The sequence below is a fragment of the Sylvia atricapilla genome, chromosome 9 (assembly GCF_009819655.1).
Source record: "Sylvia atricapilla isolate bSylAtr1 chromosome 9, bSylAtr1.pri, whole genome shotgun sequence".
Taxonomy (NCBI): Eukaryota; Metazoa; Chordata; class Aves; order Passeriformes; family Sylviidae; genus Sylvia; species Sylvia atricapilla.
In genome coordinates this window covers 16,372,358-16,394,518 of record NC_089148.1, presented here as the reverse complement: position 1 = coordinate 16,394,518, position 22,161 = coordinate 16,372,358, and the positions used below count along the sequence as shown (strand labels likewise).

At 37.1% G+C, this 22,161-nt stretch overlaps 1 protein-coding gene across 2 annotated transcripts in view; it reads right to left on the bottom strand.

The window, feature by feature from the left end:
• The window catches only part of MIGA1 (mitoguardin 1), a 34,586-nt gene that overhangs the window by 3,478 nt on the left and 8,947 nt on the right, over window positions 1–22,161 (bottom strand). For both annotated transcript variants that reach the window (XM_066325106.1, XM_066325107.1), the window contains exons 8-15: window positions 8,965–9,065; window positions 3,495–3,613; window positions 3,242–3,314; window positions 2,819–2,905; window positions 2,597–2,695; window positions 2,145–2,279; window positions 912–965; window positions 150–266 (exon numbers count right to left, since the gene is read on the bottom strand). In XM_066325106.1, the coding sequence (XP_066181203.1) occupies window positions 150–266; window positions 912–965; window positions 2,145–2,279; window positions 2,597–2,695; window positions 2,819–2,905; window positions 3,242–3,314; window positions 3,495–3,613; window positions 8,965–9,065 (785 nt within the window). The remainder of the gene's footprint in view (window positions 1–149; window positions 267–911; window positions 966–2,144; window positions 2,280–2,596; window positions 2,696–2,818; window positions 2,906–3,241; window positions 3,315–3,494; window positions 3,614–8,964; window positions 9,066–22,161) is intronic.

Sequence of the window (22,161 nt, the reverse complement as noted above, 5' to 3'; positions counted from 1 at the left end):
TAAATCTTAAGAAAATGCAAATGCACTAATTACTAATGTAATGTACAAATGCACTAAATTTATTAATAAATAAGATCTTAATTTATCTTAACCAGAGAGATTTTTTTTTTTAAATTTATAAAAGCGGTAATTAAAAAGAAGTCACAAACCTTGAAGAAGCAGCATAGGTCATACAGGGAATTTCTAGGGCCCAAAAAGCCCCAGGCCAAAACAGGGCTGATATGTTCACATATAGCATAGAAATGTGCAAAAAATCCATCAGGCACCTAGTAATGTAAAAATCGTTGACAAAAAATTCCACATTAAATTTAGTGTACAGCTCTATTATTCAGCATTAAGTCTTCATAAAAGCCTAACACCTTCCTCCTTGGTCTAATAAAATCCTCCAAAGGTAAGGAGCTGTGGCACAAACTTCTACTGAGTCCCTGCACAGAGAGGTGAGGCTGCAGAAGGGGCTGAGGGGAGGCTGCAGCAGAATTCCTGGTGCTGGGGAGGAACGTGGTGCTCCAGGCAGGTAATGGGCAGGATGATGTGATTTGGCTGTGGGGTCATGCAGGGAGATGGGGCTGAGCATCCCAGCACAAGGAGGTGAGACACAAGAATCATGACCTTGGTGTGCAGGAGTCTGAGATCAGCCTGTGGGGCAGGAAGCCAGAGAAGTGACTGACACCACCACTGACTGGACCCTAACTAGGTTTAGGAAAATCTTTCAGTTAAGGCTTTTTGCTAAATACAGGTATTAGTGCCCCAGGAGGTAAACTTCTGCAACTGGCAAACCTCTTATCTAAATTAACAAGTCTACAGAACTAAGGGCTGATCACTCATTTGTTTTGCCAAAGCTACAAAAAGAACTTCAAATTCTTAGGAGATGATCAATACCTTTGTTCCATATAATCTGAAGGGCAACTTACCTTCATTTGCTGTCTTTTTTGCTTCAGTACTGACCAACAACTTGAAGCCACAGCCTAATTGCCAAAAGAAAAAATAAAGCAAGACCCAAATAATTTTCCATCTCAAAGAATGGAATCATCTGCAGAATACTGTATTTCTATATTCTGTATTTCAGGGACACGTATTTTCTTCAGTTTCAATCTTGTGATAATACAAAGTTTAAAGCCATAAAACAGCAGCTGATATAAATACCAAATTTATATGTAGTTTATGCTTGCTATTTCAGATCCATCTTTACAACATTTTCTTTAGTTAAATTCAAATGTAATTTGGCATCGTTGACTGATCCTTTTACAGACAGCACAGTTAGCAACACTCACTGGGTTTAAGTGAGGAGCAGTTTTATATATTAAAGCTCAGACATCAGTAACTATTTTAGATATTAAGTGGCATGTGAACACATTGAAATGTACTTTTTCATTTTAGCAAAAACATTCTTGCAATAGCTTCAGATTCAGCTATGCAGCTTTGTCCAAATATGGACCTGTGAAATACAATATACCAATATCAGTCTTGGGCTTTTTCCCCTATCCTCTAACTATCCTCATCTGACTCCCCTCAGTACTGCAAAGAGAGTTTAATAGAGACAAAGCACAATGTTATCATATAACTACAACAATATATACATGTTATCTTAATTCTTTTCCTCTAGAGGGAATATTTCAATTCAAAAACAAAAATAAAAGGACAACTTGCAGTTTAAGATAAAAATGGATGAAATGACAATAGCTGCTGTACCAGCTGACCACGGCAGTAGCTTGTGTCTCTAACAGAGGGATGAGATCCATTTGGCAAATAAACAGGCATGTATGAAAAATCATTAATTGTTATCAACAGCTGAATACCTGTGTTGTATTAATTTACTTATGTTTCCTTGCAACTTTTATTCCTTATTGCTAAATCTTTGGTCTATGAACCAAAACCTGGACCTGATGTCTAAGATGTAGCTAACAGAAACTTCCCTTCTAAAATTCTACTTCCTCAGGAAAAGGAAGGACAAGTTAAAGTACTTTCTCCAACACATTCAGTCAGTCTCTGTTTTGGGCCCAGATTTGTAATTTTTAAATTCCTATTATGAAAAACCTGATAATACAATCCTGTTAAATTCTTTTGAGGAAGATCTCAGGCACATACTCAGTACATTGCAATGCACTCCAGATCAGTTGGTATGATAATTATACATGAATACTTACTGTTTCTTTAAAAGAGGAATTTAACCAGCGGTTATTTACTACATTCTGTATAGATATGGGTGGATTTTCTAAATCTTCAAATGAGTCCATTAATATGAAGTCCAGAACAACATCATAAAAATTCAGATTTTTCACCTATATTAAATGAGAACATGATCTAAGTAACCTAGTTTCTCTTTCAGCAGTGGAATTCAGCATGCACCATATTGTAATGCTGTATTAACATGCAGATTTTCAATTGTTTTTAATGAATATTAAAAATACTGTGTCAGTAAAGGAGAAGTTAAAAAGAATGTGTGGTTTCTGGTACTAAACTGGTGAATGCCATTTCTCTAAATCAGCAATGTAAACAATAAAGAGTTGCCTTTCCCACAATTCTGAACTGTAAAAATTTATTTTTAGATCCTATGGCTTTAGTAAGGGTAAAAGCACTTTTCAGAAAAGCAACTCACTCCTCTAGCAGCAAGTTCCATTTCAGTATTATCCCAGTGATCTGTTTGTTCCAAAAAGTATATCATTTCATCAAAGACATCTTCAAATTTCTTTGGATTCTGTAAAGTAGAAGCAATGAGTATCAAGCAAATGTAAAAAGAGATATGGTTGATTTTCTCTGGACAGTGACTTCAGGTAGAAGTTACATAAACAACAAAACATTGGTAAAAAAAGGCTTTTACCTTTCGTGCTTTCACAATTAAAGCAGACAAAATTTTTCTTCCACTTTCAGCAAGAAATATTCTGTTTGCTGTTTCTGAAAGAATTATCTAGAAAAGGGTTCAGAAAATATAGACAGGTTCATTCACAGGTTATACCAAGTGACCTTAAACATTTCAATCAATTTTCATATAATTATCACCTCTAGTATAGTTAGCAAGTCCCTAATAAGCCTTGGGTACAAAGGTTCCAAAGCAAATCATAAAATCTGGACTCCTCTGCAAATACATCTCATTTTAGAATGATAAAAATGTAAAAGCAACAAGAAAATATTTAAATACAGATTACATTACAAAAATGCTTGCACAAAGATTGACAGTCAGCTTCAATGCCATGCACTTTAGTTTAGGCTTAACAAGACAGACAAATCACTCCTTACTGTTTACCTGAAAAGCCTGTCGAATACAATGAAGCTTAGCAAGGAAGTCACTGTCTCCAAGACATTCAAACATTTCAGTCCTATGCAAAATAGAAAAGTTTCCAAAGACCATTAAAAAAGGAGCACAAGAATATCCATGTAAATCTAATTGGTAGAAAAAATATCTAGTACAAGTAACTTCTAAAAGGTGAGTTCTAAATTAATATCAAACTTTAATTTTTGCTTTTCCTGGAAATAATTAAATGGACATAAATCAATACCTTAACACCCGTGAATAAATTTTGCCTTCTTCTGCTAAGTGCATGGCTTCTTCATACAAGGGACAGTGGCAAAGGGAATCCAGACCATATGTGCTACGAACCTCTCTGTGCTCTGAAAGCTGAAAAAAAGTTTTTTGCAAGTTCATTAAAGAGCTAGCTGACATCATTTTTTTAAAGATAAAACAAATCAAAGAAGTTTTCCTGATGTTCTACTGAAAGATGCATCCTTTTCTGCATTTCCTTAAAACCAAGGGGTAACAATCAACAAGTGAACGGAACAGATACACCAGATCATAAGACTTAGCTTTGTAACTCTTAAAATCTGAAAGCTACAGCTTCAAGTTTCAAAACTTGAATTTTTTAATTTATTTTTAATTAATAAAATAAAGGGAGCTTATTTTTGTGTTTAATTTGCCTAGTTAAGTTTATGAATTGTCTAGTTAAATAAATCTAATGTGACTCAAAGCTGTTAAAATGATTGCCAGGACACAACGTACAGAATGATTGCACCATATAATTCTTTAGGAAGCTGGAAATAGTAACACCCTCCCACTCCTGTTTTAGTTTCACTGGTAAGTAAGTCTGATAGTTACCAAAGCATATTGTATAAACCATGAGCATTCAGTGTTTCATACTACAGACTCCCTGAAAGATTTTCATTATTGGCAGTTTTAATTCTATGGTTAACACAGAAATAAATACAAACTTGAAGACATTTTTAAAGAAAGAAAAAACCAATACCAGATCCATAAATCAAAGTACATAAATAATACAGAGAACTCCTGTTTACAGGGTATCATATTTAATCCACAAAACAATGTCTAGCTACAATTTCACTACAAAGATTACATTTTATCATTACTGATGAAAAAATTCTCATGTTTACACATAATTCAGATTAGTTAATGACCAGAAAATTAATTCTAGTGGGGTTTTTTTTTTGTTGTTTTTCTGTTGGTTTGGGTTGGGTTTTTTGGGGTTTTTTTTCTCCCAGTATCCTGCATGGGGCAAACAAACCTGTGTTTCTAGGCTATTAAAACTGAGCATAGCTACCAACAGTGCTGGCAGTTGGCAACCAGCAGTGCTGGTAGTTGGAAGAAACACAGAGGCTTGTGGTGATGGACTGGACTTTCCAGCCCCTAAGTATCTGCTACTTCCTCAGGGTCAGGAAGGTACATGGAGAAGGAAATGAAAATGCAGACAAAGAAGAGATAAAAGATGATCTATAGCAGCACAAAATCTCATTTTGTAAGACTTTACTTGTATCCATTCAAGACTCAAGAACGACCACCACAAGGACATTTATGATGAGCTGTAGTGGACATCTAAGTTCACTGCATTAAAATAACATATACATCTTCAAAACTCCAAAGCTTGTAGTTCAAACTTGTGTCTAATTAGGCCTGCTGTGCTGCAGAGCAACCTCTGAAGATTACATGGATATTGTTCAGATGTTAATCAGTTTTCTTTGGACAGTTCAGCTTTAGGGCTGTATATGCATAAGGAGATGCTGAAATCATGTCTCTAAAGCATCAAACCTTTGCCACTTGCAATCGTTTTTAGGTCTGGGATGCCCTGACTGCTTTGGTTTAAGGAATCGGCTCAGTACTCTTATTTGCCACCCACAAGTTGTTTCTCAATAAATAGAAAAAATTCTCAGCTGTGCATCAAGACCTTGTTGACTACCAAAATAACCACCTACATGAATGTACCAAAATAAACAATAAACCTTTTACGAATTCTTACTTGCTACCCCTAATAGAGAGGTCACTTTACTGGCACATTCAGCATTCCTTACATTCTGAGAAATTTTGTTTACCCTATATTAAAAAAGCTGATGATGATCACTTTAAAATATAAAGACACTCAGAGAAAAGGTTTCCTTAAAAAAAGTAAGTAGCTGCAGGATGAAAGTGAAACATGCTTGGGGAGTTAGAAGATGTGATGGTGAGTAGTAACTAAAAAGTTTGAGATGGCATTTTAATAAATTCAAATGATGAAGTGGTGTGTTCCACCTACGGTCTGAAAGAAAACAGGAAGGCTGTTACTGATAAAAAGCAGCAAAGGCTTTATTCACAAGAGTAAGAAGTCCCCCAAGCTTTGGATTAGGTTAACATTTTAACAAGGAAAGCAAAGTTTCTTTCATAATTGACCTCCAGATTCAGTACTAGTTAAAACATAAAAATAAGACATGATAAATGCATGTGCACTGACAAGGAAGAAGCAGCAACAAAGCTCACTGTCAGGGAGAGCAGGGAAGAGGTTCTGTTAGGAAGATGGAAAAGAAGCCAGGAGAGAGGGCAGAGGCCTTTATCTGGCACACTCACTGCTGCACTGTTGCCAAAGGTAGCAGCTATTTTGATCACAGTAGATGGGAAAGCAAGACTAAGAAAAGCATACTAACCCTCATCAACATAAGCTGATGGCAGCCAGGCTCAAATGGGGAAGAAAGTACCATTATTTATCCAATAGTAGTATTAATAACTTAATTAGGGCAGCCATGTTTCGCATTCCTTCTGCAGCGCTTCTAGAGCCTAAGTGTGTTTAAGAATAGAAGCCTGTCTGGTCTTGGGGATGGCAACTGTGTCTAAATTGTCCTTATAAAGATTCAGGCCTGTGTATTGTAGGTGTCCAGACAGGCACAACTCTGAATGAGAAGTCATCAAATGAGTGATCCTCAGCACCCTCTTGACCACCAGCCATAGCCAAGATGAAGTTTTGGCACACCCTCCTGCTATCCTGTAGAGCTCATCAAAAGGGCACGTGATGCAAACCCTGCCAAACTGTCCCAGTTTTGTACAGCTCTTTCCTATATTTTGTTCTAATATAACACAGCATGACATTCTTGTTGCCTCCTAAACAGTATCCCTATCAGTTTCCATTCAAGCATCTGTCTGTGTCTTGTTTTATGAATGTTCTCTCTCCTGCGGGCAGGGAGCTAAATTTGACCTGACTGTGTGTCAGCACTGAAACATGAACACAGTTTCCAGTCTCCAAAATCAGAGTCACACAGAATACTTAGTCCTGTCCCTTGGGACAGGATGCAGTGTAGAAGGAAGCCAAGGCACTGTCAACACACAGCTTGCAGCATGATGAGGCCACAAAAAATGGTGCCACGTTCTAATTTCCTGGCAGGTGAAATTATTAATTCCAGTAGGGCATAATCACAGAGCAGTATAAACACACACATGAATTTCAGATCTAAAAACTTTGCTGAACATTTCTATCAGGACATGGAGTTTAGGACAGTTACTAATATTGTAACTGCAATCAGGGAGCTTATGATGAAAGAACTGCCTCATTTGGCCTGCAGGTGAGACAAATCTGAAGCTGGAAAAGCCTTGGACCACTTAGCCTAAATTAAAACATTTCACTGTTCCCTAGTGCAATTAAAAAAAAATTAAAAAGGAGATAAGCAAGAGGAAGAGCTACTTGACATCATCATATTTAGAATAAAAGAATCTGGTGTGTCAATTCTAATCGTGTTAAATCAAAGCAATTACTGTTCTCTACTAATAGCTGAATACACTGGGAAGTCCTTACTGCTCCTTCTCATTGCCACAATGTGAAGCATTTCCCTGCCACCCTCCTCAGATGGACAAAGTATTAAATCAAGGTAACAGTGTTTTTGTAGGAGAACAGCAATTCATAGCTTTCTTCACTACAGAGTTCACTGACTCTGCAGTTTGAGCCTAGTGCCTCCTATTTAACCCAGAACATTAATGGTGTTCTGACTTGAACACTGAACTGCAAATTTTCCACATTCTATTAATCTTCAGGACTTCCGTCACCTAAGAATTTCACTAGATTCTTCAATAAAATCTGAGAAAAGAGAGTTTGTTCTATTGGCAAAGGCTAGAACAGCTGGAAAGGAAAATAAAATCTTCATAACTTTGTCCTGGAAGAACAAGTTGACAGAAGTGGCTTTGAGGTATCAAAATGTGGAGAGTATTTTCAGGATGCTTAAAGACAATTACATGTCCAATTTTGATTCCAATGTTTTTTAGTAGATACTGGGACAATAGAGCTTCAGGAGAGGATGATGATTCTGCTGAGGTGATACATCCTGGGGTTTTCTCTTTGGTTGATGGGTTGGTTTTGCCTTTTTTTTAAGCTAAGCAGCACAAATGAGCATAAAGGGTAGTTCCTATCTTCACATACTTGCAAAATCATTATGAAAGCTCATGGGGAAAAAACTCCACCAAACCAGGTATAAAGTGTACAAACTATAATGGTTTACAGCTCCTCTCATGAGCTGGTAGAGTTGAAGCAAGCTTGAATTGTGGTCTTGTCCAAATTATAGCCAAGGGTAACCAGTCTCTATGGATACAATCCTTGTTAGGAATGGATGCTAGGCACTACTACCTAATGCGAGTTACTAAATCAAAGAAATCACAATTAATTGTGAACTACTAAATCAAGGTAATTGTGGTATGTAAAAACAAACCCTATAATAGACAGTCAAAACAATTGCAAAGAATGTGTGTGTGCAATTCTTTTTGCAACTGACTTCAGCAGCTCAGCTGTAGTGTGTGTATGAGAGGAATATCTATCCCAAAATGGATCTATTGAGGCCAACTGTGTCTCCTGTTTTTTTGGAGAAGAGTGCTATTCAAGATCACTTCAGCTCCCCAGAGACTACAGAAAGAGATATTCCTCAATCAAGTAAGTGTGTCAATGCTCATGAGCCTCTTTCAAATCCAAGGGAGCTGTAGCAGACTTCAGCTAACAGGCTGTTAGCCAGACATTATTATCTATCCTTTGTGCTCTCATCCCAGAGGATGAGAGCAAGCTAGATGAAGCACATTAGGTTGTCAAGGAAGCTTTCCCAGCGTGGCAGTCAGGAGGCTCCCTGGCAGTGCCACTGCACCTCCAGGGGCTGTCCCTGTCGGCCCCAGGGAGCTGTGGGGTCCCCACTCACACCCACACAGCCACACAAGCTCCATCCACCTGCCAGGCACAGGGCTCCCAGGACAGCCCCAGAGCTCTGCGTCCTGCTAAGTCATCGAATCATGGTGCAACAATAGAGTAACACCTCAAACTGCTGCCTTCAGATTGTGCATGGAACATGTTAAAACAGGTAGCTGTCAATTTCTTATAATTTCCCCTCAAAAAAACCCCTCCAGGTCTAAACAGTACAGAGCCTTCTCCATACATCTTTATAGTATGGTAAAGCAATAGGAAAAAAAAGGAACTACTACAGCTTCAACTGACTGCTTCTTCACTCATAAAAATGTGATCTATTTTTCAAAACCAACTTCTATTTAGGAGGAGTTTGGGATGCAATATGCCAGTACACAAAAAAACCCCTCCAAAACAACTGGTTCCAATGAAGCCTGGAAAAGCTCTTTTTTTCCCCATAAGAGAAAAATATTTCTTCTTACAATGATTAGCAAAAAATCAGGATTCTTCTGTTCATTGTTCAAACAGAGCAATCAATCTTTAAAAAAGCAATCTTTAAGAGTCTTACCTCAGCTGTGGAAACAAAGGAGTCCGTGGATGCAATGCTTAAAGTATCTCGAAGACAGAAATCATCCACATTATCCTTTACAGTAATGTCTGTATTTTTATCTTGAAAATTAAAAAAAAAAGAGTTTATTAGACTATCAGAAAACTCCATGTAAGTCTTTAAAATGTGTTTCATGTTTACTTAAACACAATATTTCATTTGGAAGGCACAACATTATACTACTGTAAGAGAAAATTCTTTTATGACCCACTAACATATATAAAGATGACTGGCTTTCTGCCTTTAAAGTGGATTTTCAAATACCATCCACAATGAGCTGGAAGAAAAAAAAAAAGACTTGGTCAAGGTTTTTGCCTTTCTTTTATAGACTTCTGATGATCTCTCCATCTTATGGTATTACTTTGCTATATTGATCTAGACTCTCAGTTAAGTGTTATGTAACAAACTGCTCAATGTCCTAGACACCACTTTTGTTTTTCTAAATAAAAGTCCATTTATAAAAAAAAAACCACCACATTTTAGTTTCACTTGGATTTAACTTTCTACTCCTCATGCCTTTTTTCACTTGCTGGTTCTTCCAGAGAACAAGTGAAGCCTTTAATCTTCACTGCATCCTCTTTGCTCAAAAAGCTTCTCCATTGCAATAATACACCCTCAAGTATTTCCTACTGTACAAGAATACTTAAAGCCTTTAAAACAACTGCTATTTTTTCTCAAAATCATCTGAAATACAGTTTCTTCTCAATTCTGCTTTACTTTATTCTCAGATTTCAATTGTTGCACTTCTTGGATGGTTTCATTTTCACCGTATAGAAGCACTTTCACAGAAGGATTAAATTCATAAGTCAGTAAGTCAGACTTTGGCTCGATGTGACCCATCCTATGTTCCCAGTAGAGCAGATGCATTTATTTGGGGTTATTTTACCTTCAGACATTACACATGTGTTCCTAAAAGTCTGTTTTATCTCTAAGAGTCAGCAGCAACCAGCTACCCAATGTCATCCAGACCTGTTGCTAGGGCAATACTTCATTAAAAACACCATTACATAGTGGAGTGGCCAGATGCCAATTTACTGGGATGGTTTACTCATCACTTGAAATGCTACAAAGCCACATTACTGAACCATTACTTTGGTGGTTGTTATGGTTTTATTAGTTACGGACTTGGAATGACAGCTCAAAAACTGCACAGAACAAATATCTGTCTTTGGGAATATTCACTGAGGGAAAGAATTATTCAAAGTTTGGACAAAGATTTTCCTATGAGTTAGGCAAATTGCAATCACAACTTCACTACTATTTGCATGAAGCCTGATTTTTTCAGCTCATTCTTACTAGTTCTTTCTTTTGACCTCTTAAAACCAAGAGGAAAAGTACTGCAGCTTCCAAGTTGGTCGAGAAACAATCACATCTGAAATCTGAAATGCTGGAACAAAAAACCAAAGTGCGGTTTGTAAAGCACTAGCTTGAGGTCTCCTTAGAGTAGATGGGTAACATGATGTTTTTTCTTATTTCTAACTCATGATTTGCATTAATTCTCGTCTAGTATTACATTAGATGATTTTCTAATATCACTTTTTCACAAAAAAAGTTGCTGAAATTGCAGTAATACTGTTAAACCCAGGGCAGTATAGGCATCTATAGCCTGGCTGCAGATTTTTTTTGTTCTCCTTTTTTCAAAGTCTCCTTTTGCCTAAGTTGCTTTTACTGTTATATGTGAGTTTATAGCTCAATAACAAGAACATGTCCCCAGACTGATTCTAAATTATTGAACTCTGGGTTATATGATTGATTACATATAAATGGGAATAATGCTATTTAATTAAAATTTATTCCACATACATCAAAAAACATTGGTGCAAATGAAGGAATTACAGCCTAGAACAACATGGAATCAGGGGTTCTTCCACAGATTTGGCATTCTGTTATAGACTACATGAAGCTCCAGAGTTAATAAAATTTTGACTTAATCTATCTTCGTTGAAAATTTCATGCTTCCAAGTTTTCTAATATGGCTTAAAACTATCACCAAGCCAGTATGTTTTCAACATGTTAATCAGTTGAATATGGAATATCTGTATTTTCACTCAAAATTCTCACTGCTACAGAAAAAGACATCAAATTTGCATGTTATGAGGAAGAAAAAGATTAAAAATAAGGTTGGTAATGCTGAGTGAAATAATACCTTTGACAAGTGGTATGTGCACACAAAGCACAACCCCCCTAAAGAAAACGAAACAGCCTTGTCAGCTATTTCTGACTTTCAGGCCACCACCACCCTAAGACCCTAAAACATCCTGAGCCAAGCAGGTGCTTATCAATACCCACGCTGTGAAGAGAGCACGCTATTATGAAAATTCACCATGGAATTTCACTAGGGTGAAAATTAAGTTACAGCTGGAGCACATACCATGCAAGTACCAGCAGAACATTCTTAGACACAAGAACATGAAAAAAAGAGACAGTGGCAGAAAGAGACTCCTGGAATGAACAGCTGCAAGAGAAACCCACCCACCAGTGCCTGCAACTGCTCACACACTCATCCCTAGTTCTTATGGATTCTAATAACTTCAGGAAGGGAATACTAGCAAGAGCTTCAAATATACTTTGCTTATTTGAGGAGCCAAGGAGTTATTTTGGGTTCACTTGTATTTGTAAAGAGGATGAAGTAGAGTTTCAGATGTTACCATCACGGCTCTTGATTGTAGTGCCGTAAAATGTACATGTGGTCCTTAAATTAGATTAAGGTATTGAAAAAATGGAACAATATGGAGGACTGCTAAAGCTTGTGAAATTACTCCTAGCTTTATAAGATTTTGCAAACAACTTTATCTATTTAAAACTAAACAAGTTTTTTTTTAAAAAAGACCAGAACCAAGCTATTTTCACATCTATTTACAAAGTACTAATCTTGAAAAAGTATTTGTTGTTGTACCAGTAGGTTTTAATGGTAAGACAGGACAAAGCTAACCTCCTAAACTCTCAGAGCAAAATCTGACCTTCATGACAGCACAGGAATTAACTTTTTAGTATTCAACTGGGAAGCATTCACCTTCATATAATGTTTTAAAACTGAAAACTGTTTCCATGTTATCTTCCTGCCAATCCTGAACGAAACATGCCAGGAGTTCGCAAGTAAGTTTGGCACTTAGCTGACACATTTAAAAAAGGAAAGCACTTACCCACTAGTAAAGAACTCACTGGGAGTTACAGATTTTAGTTCCAAGTACCACCATTAAAGTCATGGCTCCCTATTCTCCTCAGCCCTCCCACTTCAGTGGAAAATCTCTGCAGTTAATACATCACAAGCAGCAAAGCAGGATGAGAAAGGAGAAACTTTATAGACTCTGAGGAGGAAAAAACCTTGCAAAGGAATCCACTTATGAAAAGTCATGGTACCCTCAGAGCAGCAGGGGCCCAGTGTTCTGCCAGCCCACGTCGTGTGCTCAGACCCCTTCGATGTGTGGCTTCCTGCCCAGTGAAAGGAATTACAACAATCCAGTTCAGACAGCACAGCAGAATGAATCAACACAGTTCAGTTCCATGAGAGTGTGCCAGTCTTCTAGCTAGTCACAAGTGGCACAGTGGTTTGTCACCCCTTGCTGAAACACCCAAAAGCAGCTTTATTTACATTTATAAATAGTCGTAATTCTGAGAGTGCTGATCATCTCTTCTACCAAGTAGCTGATAAAGTACTACAGGAAGTCTTCTTACAGGAGGCACCCACAAAGCAGTGAATTTTACGTCATTTTGTATTTATAAAAAGAAAACAATCCCAGCTTTCAGGTGGCCCCTTTTGATGACTGGGTGATACAGCCACCAAAGTTAAAAAAGCAAGCCAAGAATGGAGCAGGGTACCCACACAGACCACTGTGGATTTCCTATTGCATTATGTGTTTACATTCTCCAGTAACATAAGTATCTGGGGTAGCTGGGGGCACCTCATATAACTGCATAAAACCAAAGCTGTTACTGACTTCAGCATGAAAATGCATTTCAGGTCAGGATATTTTAAAAATATCTACCCAAATCTTGTACTCTACCAGTACATCAGCATGTATCACAAGTTCAACATGTCTCATGGTTCTTTGTTATGACTGCTCTGATGCAAACTCAAGTGACAGATTTCTTTAGAAAACAAAGCAACAGTCCTCCCACACCCACCAAACCCACAGAAGATACTCCAGCCTGGCTCTCAGTGGGTGCTCACACCTCCAGCAGGGCCCTCTTCTAACTCAGAGCTTCTGCTCATTAGTGTGAGACCAGGAACTCAGCAACCAAAGCTGTCTAGTGGGGAAGAACTGGGGAAAATGGGGCACAGGACAGCATCAGATAATCAGTGTTTGCAATTTCACCTTCCTCCTAGTGCTCACAGACATTTGTCAGGGTAAGCTTTGGCTGAGCTTACTGCTGAGCCTTCAAATTACATCCTTAACAGAAACCTCAGTAGTCTTCAGGCAGGGAATAATCTTCTGCTTACATGTGAATAGAGAGCTGAATCTCACTTCCTCAGAAAAAGCTGACTCAACAGAGCTTTTATAATTGTTTCCAAGCACAACTATAATGTTCAGGGTTCTGAGTGAAAGCCCTCTACTTAAAATACACTCATACAGGTATAAAAAGGTCAGTTTTCCAAGACACTGGATTCTCACCTAATCATCACATCATCCTCCAAAACCCAAGATGTTCTAGCCACTGTGTTCTGTATTACTTTGGTGCTATTCTTAAGACATAAGTAGTACAGATGATTAAAAGCTGAATTAAAAGCTTGTGTATAGATGACAGTAATATATGCTTCATAAGTACAGAATGCTTATAAAAATCTAATAGTACAATCCATTCAGTTTACACACATAAGCAATAAAATCCACCTGAAAACTGTGATGTATTGTTTTGCAATATTTGTCATCTGGAAAAAAATGCAATTTGCCTAAAATATTCTCATAATCTTCAAGAGATTTTCCAAATACTTTGGAATTTCTGTGATGTTGGTAATAACTTGGCTATTTTCAGACATTCAAGAGGCTGACTTATCCATAAAGTTACATTACCTGCAGAACACCACGTTTAATGGTATATAAAACAAAACAACATGGTTACTGCTCTTATATCCTATTGCTGTCAACTTGCAAAGGTGAATAAACAGGACAAAAAAGTAATCATTTTAGTCTCTCCATGTAAAAATCAAGTGTACCTGAGAAAGGAAAGTTCAATTCATTTCCTGTAATCCATGTACACTGGTACATCAAATTACAGAACAATATTAAGAAATATTATATCAATTTGATATTGTGGAATGATAATAAATTAAATTATTCTTTCAAGATTTAAATCTGCTAAAGAATTCTTCCATAAATTTGATAAGAGAGTTGGAATATTTTCTGATAGTTGCAATTTTTTTAAGCAAAGAAATTACCAAAGACTAAAAAATCATTTTATTTTAGAGAATATAACCTGTGAAAGCTGTGTCCGAATCACTGTAGCAGGATTTACTGTAAACCCACAATTTCAAAATAGAAAGACCTCACCAAGAGAATGTCTATGATCTCAAGGAAGAGGTAAACACACATGCTGCTATATTGCCGAAATCTGAATTTTATGAAAACAAAACCGCATCTGATATGTATTTTATACCCTGAATTAACACATCATGTGCGCTGACAGCTGAGAAGTCAGCTTAGTAAACACAAAATAGATGCATGCGTGTGTTTGTCTATCTGTTTTACCTCTCTGACTCTCTGCTTTGCAGACATACGATCCTGAAAGAGATTTGAGACACGTATCTTTGTAAACTACATGTGACTAGGAGGTCTCTCCCTATCACACAGCCCTTCACTGCATTGAAAATGTAAACACTGATACATAACTGCACTTTATACGGTTCTACACTTATACAGGGTTACAGTTTTTCACAGCTTCTTTACCTTGAACCTAAGTAACAGTGGATCTTCCCTGATTTTAAAGTTTAAATCCCTATCCTTTATAGAAAATGTTTCCTGAGCACTTTTCTGTCTTTAAGTCAAATAGTTCAGGTAACCGTTTCTGTGCTTGCATTTGATTTGAGAGAGAAGATCTGGCAATGAAGCAAAGTTTGCTCATTGTCTAATCTGGACAGAGTCTGTTTGGATGGATGTGCAGCACAAAGCTGTCACTCCTCTTCATGGGGGTACTTCATTCTCCTGGAGTTAAGATGGCATCACATCTCTGTTGTCCACAGCAAAGACCACTTTGAATTTCAATGCTGTTTATTTCAAAGCTGAGACTTTGAAACACCAGGCTTTAAAACACAGCCCTGTGGAGCCTGCAGACACCTCGGCCACCAGGCTTAAACATCACTGCCTTTTCTCAGTTCTTCCGAGAAAAGAAGAACATCTCAAAACCAAGTGCAACCTACTGCTATTTCTGCACAGCCACCTTCTAGTGACAATGGAATGGTCTGTTCAACCCCATTCAGTGTGACAGTACATTAACTCTTGTGGATGCAGAACAGACTCAGGATGTGTATTTAGAGAAGAAGGAAGTAAAAGGTTAACTTTCAGGCTTCCACATCTAGAAATTAGTACATTCAGTACCTTTCCTATGCCAGAGGCCTCCATAAGCAGGTTAAGCAGAAAAATCTTCAAAAGTAAGTGAATTTCTCCCTTTGGTCTCAGTTCTTCCACACCTGTGAGTCAGTGGGTACTTAAATGCAGGATGTTTATACCAGTGCATTACTATAGCAGTGCATCTCTTCCTTCTTTCCAAGGCAATTCATTGCCTCCTTCTTGGCTTTCCCACCATGCATTTCTTCAAAGAGCAGATATTACCACATTTAGTGATGAAACGGGACAATAATAACCAGCAACTGTTGCTCAGCTCCTGAAACTTGTGTTTCTAATTGTTTCTTCAAATTATTTTTTTTTCAAATCAACATTTTAACATGTTATATGAAACCCAAAAGAGCAAACATTTTAGTATTCAGGCATAAAAACTACTTTGCTGGACACAGCATAAGACTATGAGGTCATCCAAGACGATCTCATCAAACTAAGATTTCTGGTAAGGTTTTTCTTTAGCCCGTACATCATGCCATAGGGATGTTGACATTTCAAAGCAAGAAAGACAGCCTGACAAAAGGAACCCACAAATTCATTTGTTCTTCTATTAAAAGAAACATATGCTGTCCAGCAGTTGATAATTTCACTTACATTTATGAAGACAGCATCAGAAAAATCTGATACCTTCTCATCCCTGAATTATCCGACAAAGACAGAACCAGGTGTACAACTGGTGATCCTCAGCGAAATAAACATCAGAAGATGCAGACATACATGTGTGTTTTGGGCTCACACTTGGACTGTATTCAGAATGGAGCACATTTGACACACACAGGCTCTAAGAACAGCCAATAATCTCCATCTTCCCTTCAGTTTCAGGGCAGAACTGTTTCACAGAACGCTGCAGACTCCAGTGACACTGCTCAGGAATGTGACTGGCTTCTGCAAACCCAGCTGCACACAGATAGGGTTTAAGAACTTAAATTACTAAGACCTATGCTTAACTTTAGTAATAAGACTTAAAGAATATCTTAAGTGCTCCACTGACAGGGGCCTACTTGCATTCCACTTGTCCTAGCAATTGGAAATAATGAGATAAGAATCCTTATTGTACTCTATGAAGCGTTCTTCTGAATCTTTAGTTTACTAAATAAGACCAATTATCAAACTTAATCTAAAAAAACAAATTAATAACACTATGAGGTTGCTAAATGCATTAGCAACAACATATTAATACTTGAATCATAATGCAAGTAATGATTAGAGTGACCTGACCATTGGCAATCACCTAAGTTATGTACATTCTTTATTATTCAAGCCTTGCTTCTTTTTACCCCTGACTGGTTTACCACAGATAACTAAGATATTGGCTAGATGGCAACTTTAACTACATCTGTTTGAGCAGCTGCTAATCAGAGCCAAGCCATGTGGAAATATGCATACATTTACCTTTAAATACTCACAGCCTTTCTCCATGTAGAACAAGGGCAGCTTTAAATAGCAGGAGAGAGAATAAAGCCTGGTGTGATCGACATGTGCTCTTGAATCAGTTACACCACAGCACTTTGTACAAACTGGATTATTAGGTAAGGTGGGACATGTGCACAGTCCAGACATCTCACAGAGAATTAGAGACAGTAATTTATTTTAAAAAAAGCCCTTAGTTTGAACCATCAAAAGGGAAATCAAACACATCTCAAACTTTTCCTAAAAGTCTTAGCAATTAACTGCACGAATACACGCATTAGAGAAAAATGACACACAAATAATAAATTTTACTCCCTCCATTGTTCTTGTTCACTTTTGCTATAACTTTCCACAAAAATAAATTTACTCCCACATTTAGCTTCAACTTTGAGACATTTCAAGCTGAAACATAAGTTTAGAAAATTGTAAGACATTAAAAGGCAATTCCAGTTATAGGGTAAACAATTAAAAAAACAGACCCCAAACTAAATGCTTTGCCTTAGTGAAAATAAATAAAATAACAAATAAATTTTGCAGAGCTGTAGTGATGGAGCATGGTTAGTGCTAGATAACAAGTCCTGTTAACAGCAATTCTTGAAGACTGTGCTGTATGGATATACCACAGCCTTTTATGCCAGCTTGACAGGTCAGAGTCTTCCATTTAAAGAGCAGCAAGACTTATACATAGTAGACACATTCTTTAAGAAAATCTTAGCTTTTGGGTATGTGCACATGCATACAATCTTTTAATTTCATTTTGAGTCCTTGAAAATAAATTGCAGACAGAAGTGTATCTATTTTAGTTCTAACTACTGACTTAATAAAACTATAATGCAGAGAACTGTATTTGCTGATTTTACGATTCTGTCAATATTCCACTTTGATATTGTGCTCCAAAGGAATTGGAAAGCTCAAAGTATTGTTTCTGCACTTCCAAGGCTAAGCTACCAAGCCAAGAAAGTTGATTACCTTGGAAGCCTTTTCAAATTCTGAACTACCACTGCCTTTATCTCCCCCAGCCTATTCTGGTTCAACTTTTCTCATTTTTCCCAAAAATGTCTCAGACAAGCCTCTCTTAAAAGTAGACTGCAATGCAAGAAGAGACTGTTTTCAGAGAAGTTCCAAAAGAGGAATTGCCCATATGGACCAAAACATGCTCTTGATCAGAAGCTTATATAACCTCACACTGCCAGTACTCCAGCCAGAAAAATAAACACTTATCCCACCCTCACTCATTGCCATCTATCTGATTTTTCCCACCTCTAGAACATTTATACTCACAATATATACAAACTAATAGATGTTAAGTGCATGTACACCTTCTTTAGTAAGAAAAGGAATCTGCCAACTATAACTTGTTAAGAACGTATCACAAAAACATTAAAGAGGAGAAATTAAGAAAACCCAACTTCCTGCATTTGGGAGCCTTTTTCCACTTACATATAACTTTTCAAAATGCAGGCAAGCAGTTATTAATTCAAGCCCCAACGCATGGAGAAAATGATGACTTTTCTTAACTCAAAAAGAAAGTAAATATGTACTTTTTAATTAGGGTGGTTCTTTTTTTTAAATTGAGAAAGAGACAATTGCAGCTGCCCACATATTGTGAAGAACGAGCAGAATTAGTTGAGATGCATTTTGTTAGGAGGCCTGAGCAGGGATTGCAAAGGAACAGCTAACTGAATAAAATCCGCGAAATAAAATCATGTTGGTAGATTGTGGCTTCACTATAAGCAGCTTTTAGAGCTAAAAGGAGGACCACTGTATTTAATTTGAAGAGAAGTTCCCCAAGGAGAGAGACTTCTTAAGAGAGGAATAATCTGGTCAGAAAAATGAGCAAAGGTGATTTTTACAAACAACAGTTAAGTCCATGTCAGACAAGAAAGTTTTAAATGGACAAGGCAAGACAAAACATGGCAGGAGTCAAGAAGTGAGAGAGACAAGGGCTTAGACAGGAGTTTTGGTGTGGACAGAAACAAGACAGGGCTCGGGGATGCCATTTAAGGGAAAGCAATGAGGTGTATAAATAGCCTACACTGTTGGATCTAATGGCAAAGTTGTTGGGCAAACAGTAACAAGAGTCCTCAAAAACCAGAACAGACTCTTTCTCCTCTTATTGGAAGTGCTTTTGGAAAAACCTCCAAGCTAAGTGACCGTATTAAGTGACCTTGACTTTTCCAGGACTGGGTCAGTGAACAGTAAAATAGATATTCTCGAGCCTCTGTTGAAAAGATTTCAGCTTCTAGGATTAACAGAAAAATACACTCCATGTTCGCAAATAGCAACAAAAAGATACATATTATGAATACCACTATTTTTCAGCAGCAGTAACTTCACTGCATGTCTATGAAAAGCTACTTTGCATTTTTAGTAGAGCATTGTCAAAACTAAGAGTATCAGGGAGAAAGCCAAGCATTATAATCTTTTCATAGACAAAACATCTGCAGAAATATTTTTGCTTCAGTATTAGATTGAACTTCAACTATCAGTCTCTCTCTAGTCAAGCATTGCACTGAGGTGCTTTCTGATAAAGAATTTTATGGACAGCAATTTAAAAAGGAACTGCTATAAATATTGGACAAATGCCTTTAAAAGGAAGATTTAAATACTACTGATTAGGGAAGACATACAATCCAATTCAAACATCTGCACTTTGAGCATCTCTTGGGCATCAGAAATAAGGAGTTGCAGCAGTAACTTGGAATATGAGACACCTCATGTTTTACCAGTTACTGAACTTCAACAAATTCCAACAGCTAAAAATTATGTTCAAAATATGCATATTTTTTTTAAAAAATTGGATTGGAATAACTTCTCTGGGCTTTTTCTCAGACTTAGAAATATTGTTTTCTTTCCTTTTCCCCCATTTGTTGGGATTAATACATTTTCACACTTAGAGAAAAAGCTGTTGTTTTCTTTTGTTTCAATTTCAAACCTGTTTGAGCCACTAGTAAAATGTTTAGGCCTTCTCCAAGAAACTAAGAAATTATTTAATGTAAATTTTTCTTGAAGGAACAAAGCAATACAAAATTTTCAAGCCAACATAAAAAGTTAGACAACTCTTTAAGTTATGTTATAGTATGTACTACTAGAGTTCACCTAAGTGAAGTATTACAAACTGCTCCTCATTGGAGACTAGGAATTACAACTAGAAACATTTGTTGTACATAGGCAAATAAAATACACTCAAACAAATTTTTTTTCCAATAATATTTCAGAGGCAGGAAGAAATTACAGGCTGTAGATATTAATCCATGGAGAGGAAGACATTACAGAAGTCTATCTTAATAAATTATATAAAAATGAAGTTTCAACAGCTTCACTGATTATGCAAAGATTTTTGTGTTTTAAGAGGTGCTGAAGAAAAGGTTTCTAATATGTAAATCAGTTCTCCAAACGGTTTTGTCACTAGGTTAAAGGCTGTGCTTATTCTTTCCAAAATGCCAGACATATCTTTGAGTGTGACAAGAAAATTAAAAAAAGAAACAGACAAACCTTTCAACAAAATCATCCAACAGCACAGACTTTTGTGAGAGATTTTACTGCCGTAGCTCAAACATATCATTTGTTTTAAACTGTAGAACTGATGCACAATAAAAAGTAAATATTTTAAAAATTAAAATGTATGAACATTACAACATTTTAATATTGTCCAAAAGTTTTGAGGCCAGTGTACACAATTCTCCATCAATCTGAATGCCAGTATTCCTTTCTACAGTAGAAATTAAAATAATAATACGAAGTATTAGGAATTTAGCACTGACAAGGAACCCTACAATTTGAGAATTTTCCCCTCTGACCTGCAATTCTGCTTGTAAGTAAAGCTATTGTTTGTCTCCCAACTCTTTGCATTCCTCCCAAGTTAACTCGACTAACATTTCAGTCTGCTAGAAAAGATCTAAATAGGAAAAAAAAATACAGAGAACTTTCTTCAAGGACAGACTACTGAATGTACTGGAAGCTTTTAACCCTCTACACACCTTTACATTCATCACTCAGAAATACCAGGATGGATATTTTAATTCAGTTTTGTGCCAACTGCCTCTTTTCTGATGGAGGGCAGCCTTATGCCTGCCTCAGGAAAGCCTGTTTGTAGGCTTCCCATGCTGGTTCACAGCACTAAGAGGCACAGCACAAAAACAGCCACAGTTTAGCCCTACATATTTTTTTTGTTTTCATGTCCAGAAGTACTTTTTCTACAGAAATCCTGTTTTAGCTTACTGATTTATATGATAATACTGAAAGTCCAGTGGAGAATGCAACAACAGCGAACACACTGGCATTCCATTATTTCATCTATTTAAAATGCAAGTCTTTTCCAGGGTGGTATTAATCATTTATAACTCAACAATAGCTTAGCGAGTTGAAAATTATTATTTGCAATTATTTTTATTATTATTACTCTTAACAGTATACTACTCACAGGGAAAAAACATATTTATTTATACCTCTGTCTTCTGCACTGCTGAAAGCTGAATATTTAGAAATATCAGAAGTAGCTGTCCTGGCAGGCAGAAGAGAGGCACTTCAGACCCAGCACATGAGGAAAGACATGGGAAAGACACGAGGAAAGTGGCCGCAGTGGCAAGCTCTTGTATTCCAACAGGCCCCCAGGTAACTCATTCCTGACTCTCCCACGTGACACATTGCCACAGCCTCCTCCAGAAGGCTGCTGCTTGGTAAATGGTTTATCACGCACAACCAACTTCAAATACTAAGTGGGTTCACAAAGTGAAAAGCAAGCCTGTGGTATGATTGATTAATGGGAGCACTAAGATCTAAATTTGATGTGCTAGAGGGAAATGTTGATCTGGGAAGAGTAACATTTAAAGGTTTTGGGAAGGAGCAGCATCTGTAAACAGTAGATAAATAGGAGGAGAGAGGTTTCAGGAGCTCCGTAAGTTTGATCAAAGAATTTCCAGAGAAAGCTGAAATTGAGAAATTGCTAGAGATTTTTACCTTTTTAAGTTTCCTTCTGAACAAATCTGGAGTTCCTTATAAACCAAATTATAAACAACTTACATTCTTATAAATAAGAAAGAAGTGCCTGTCAGGATTTATGTAGCATTTGATAGCATCTGTCCAACTGTCAGAGCCTCAACTCCAGCTGCAGCTGATCACAAGCACCTCAGGTAGAGAAAACAGAAGAAAAATCCACAAACCACAGCTATCCTTCCTAAGTATCAGAGAAAAA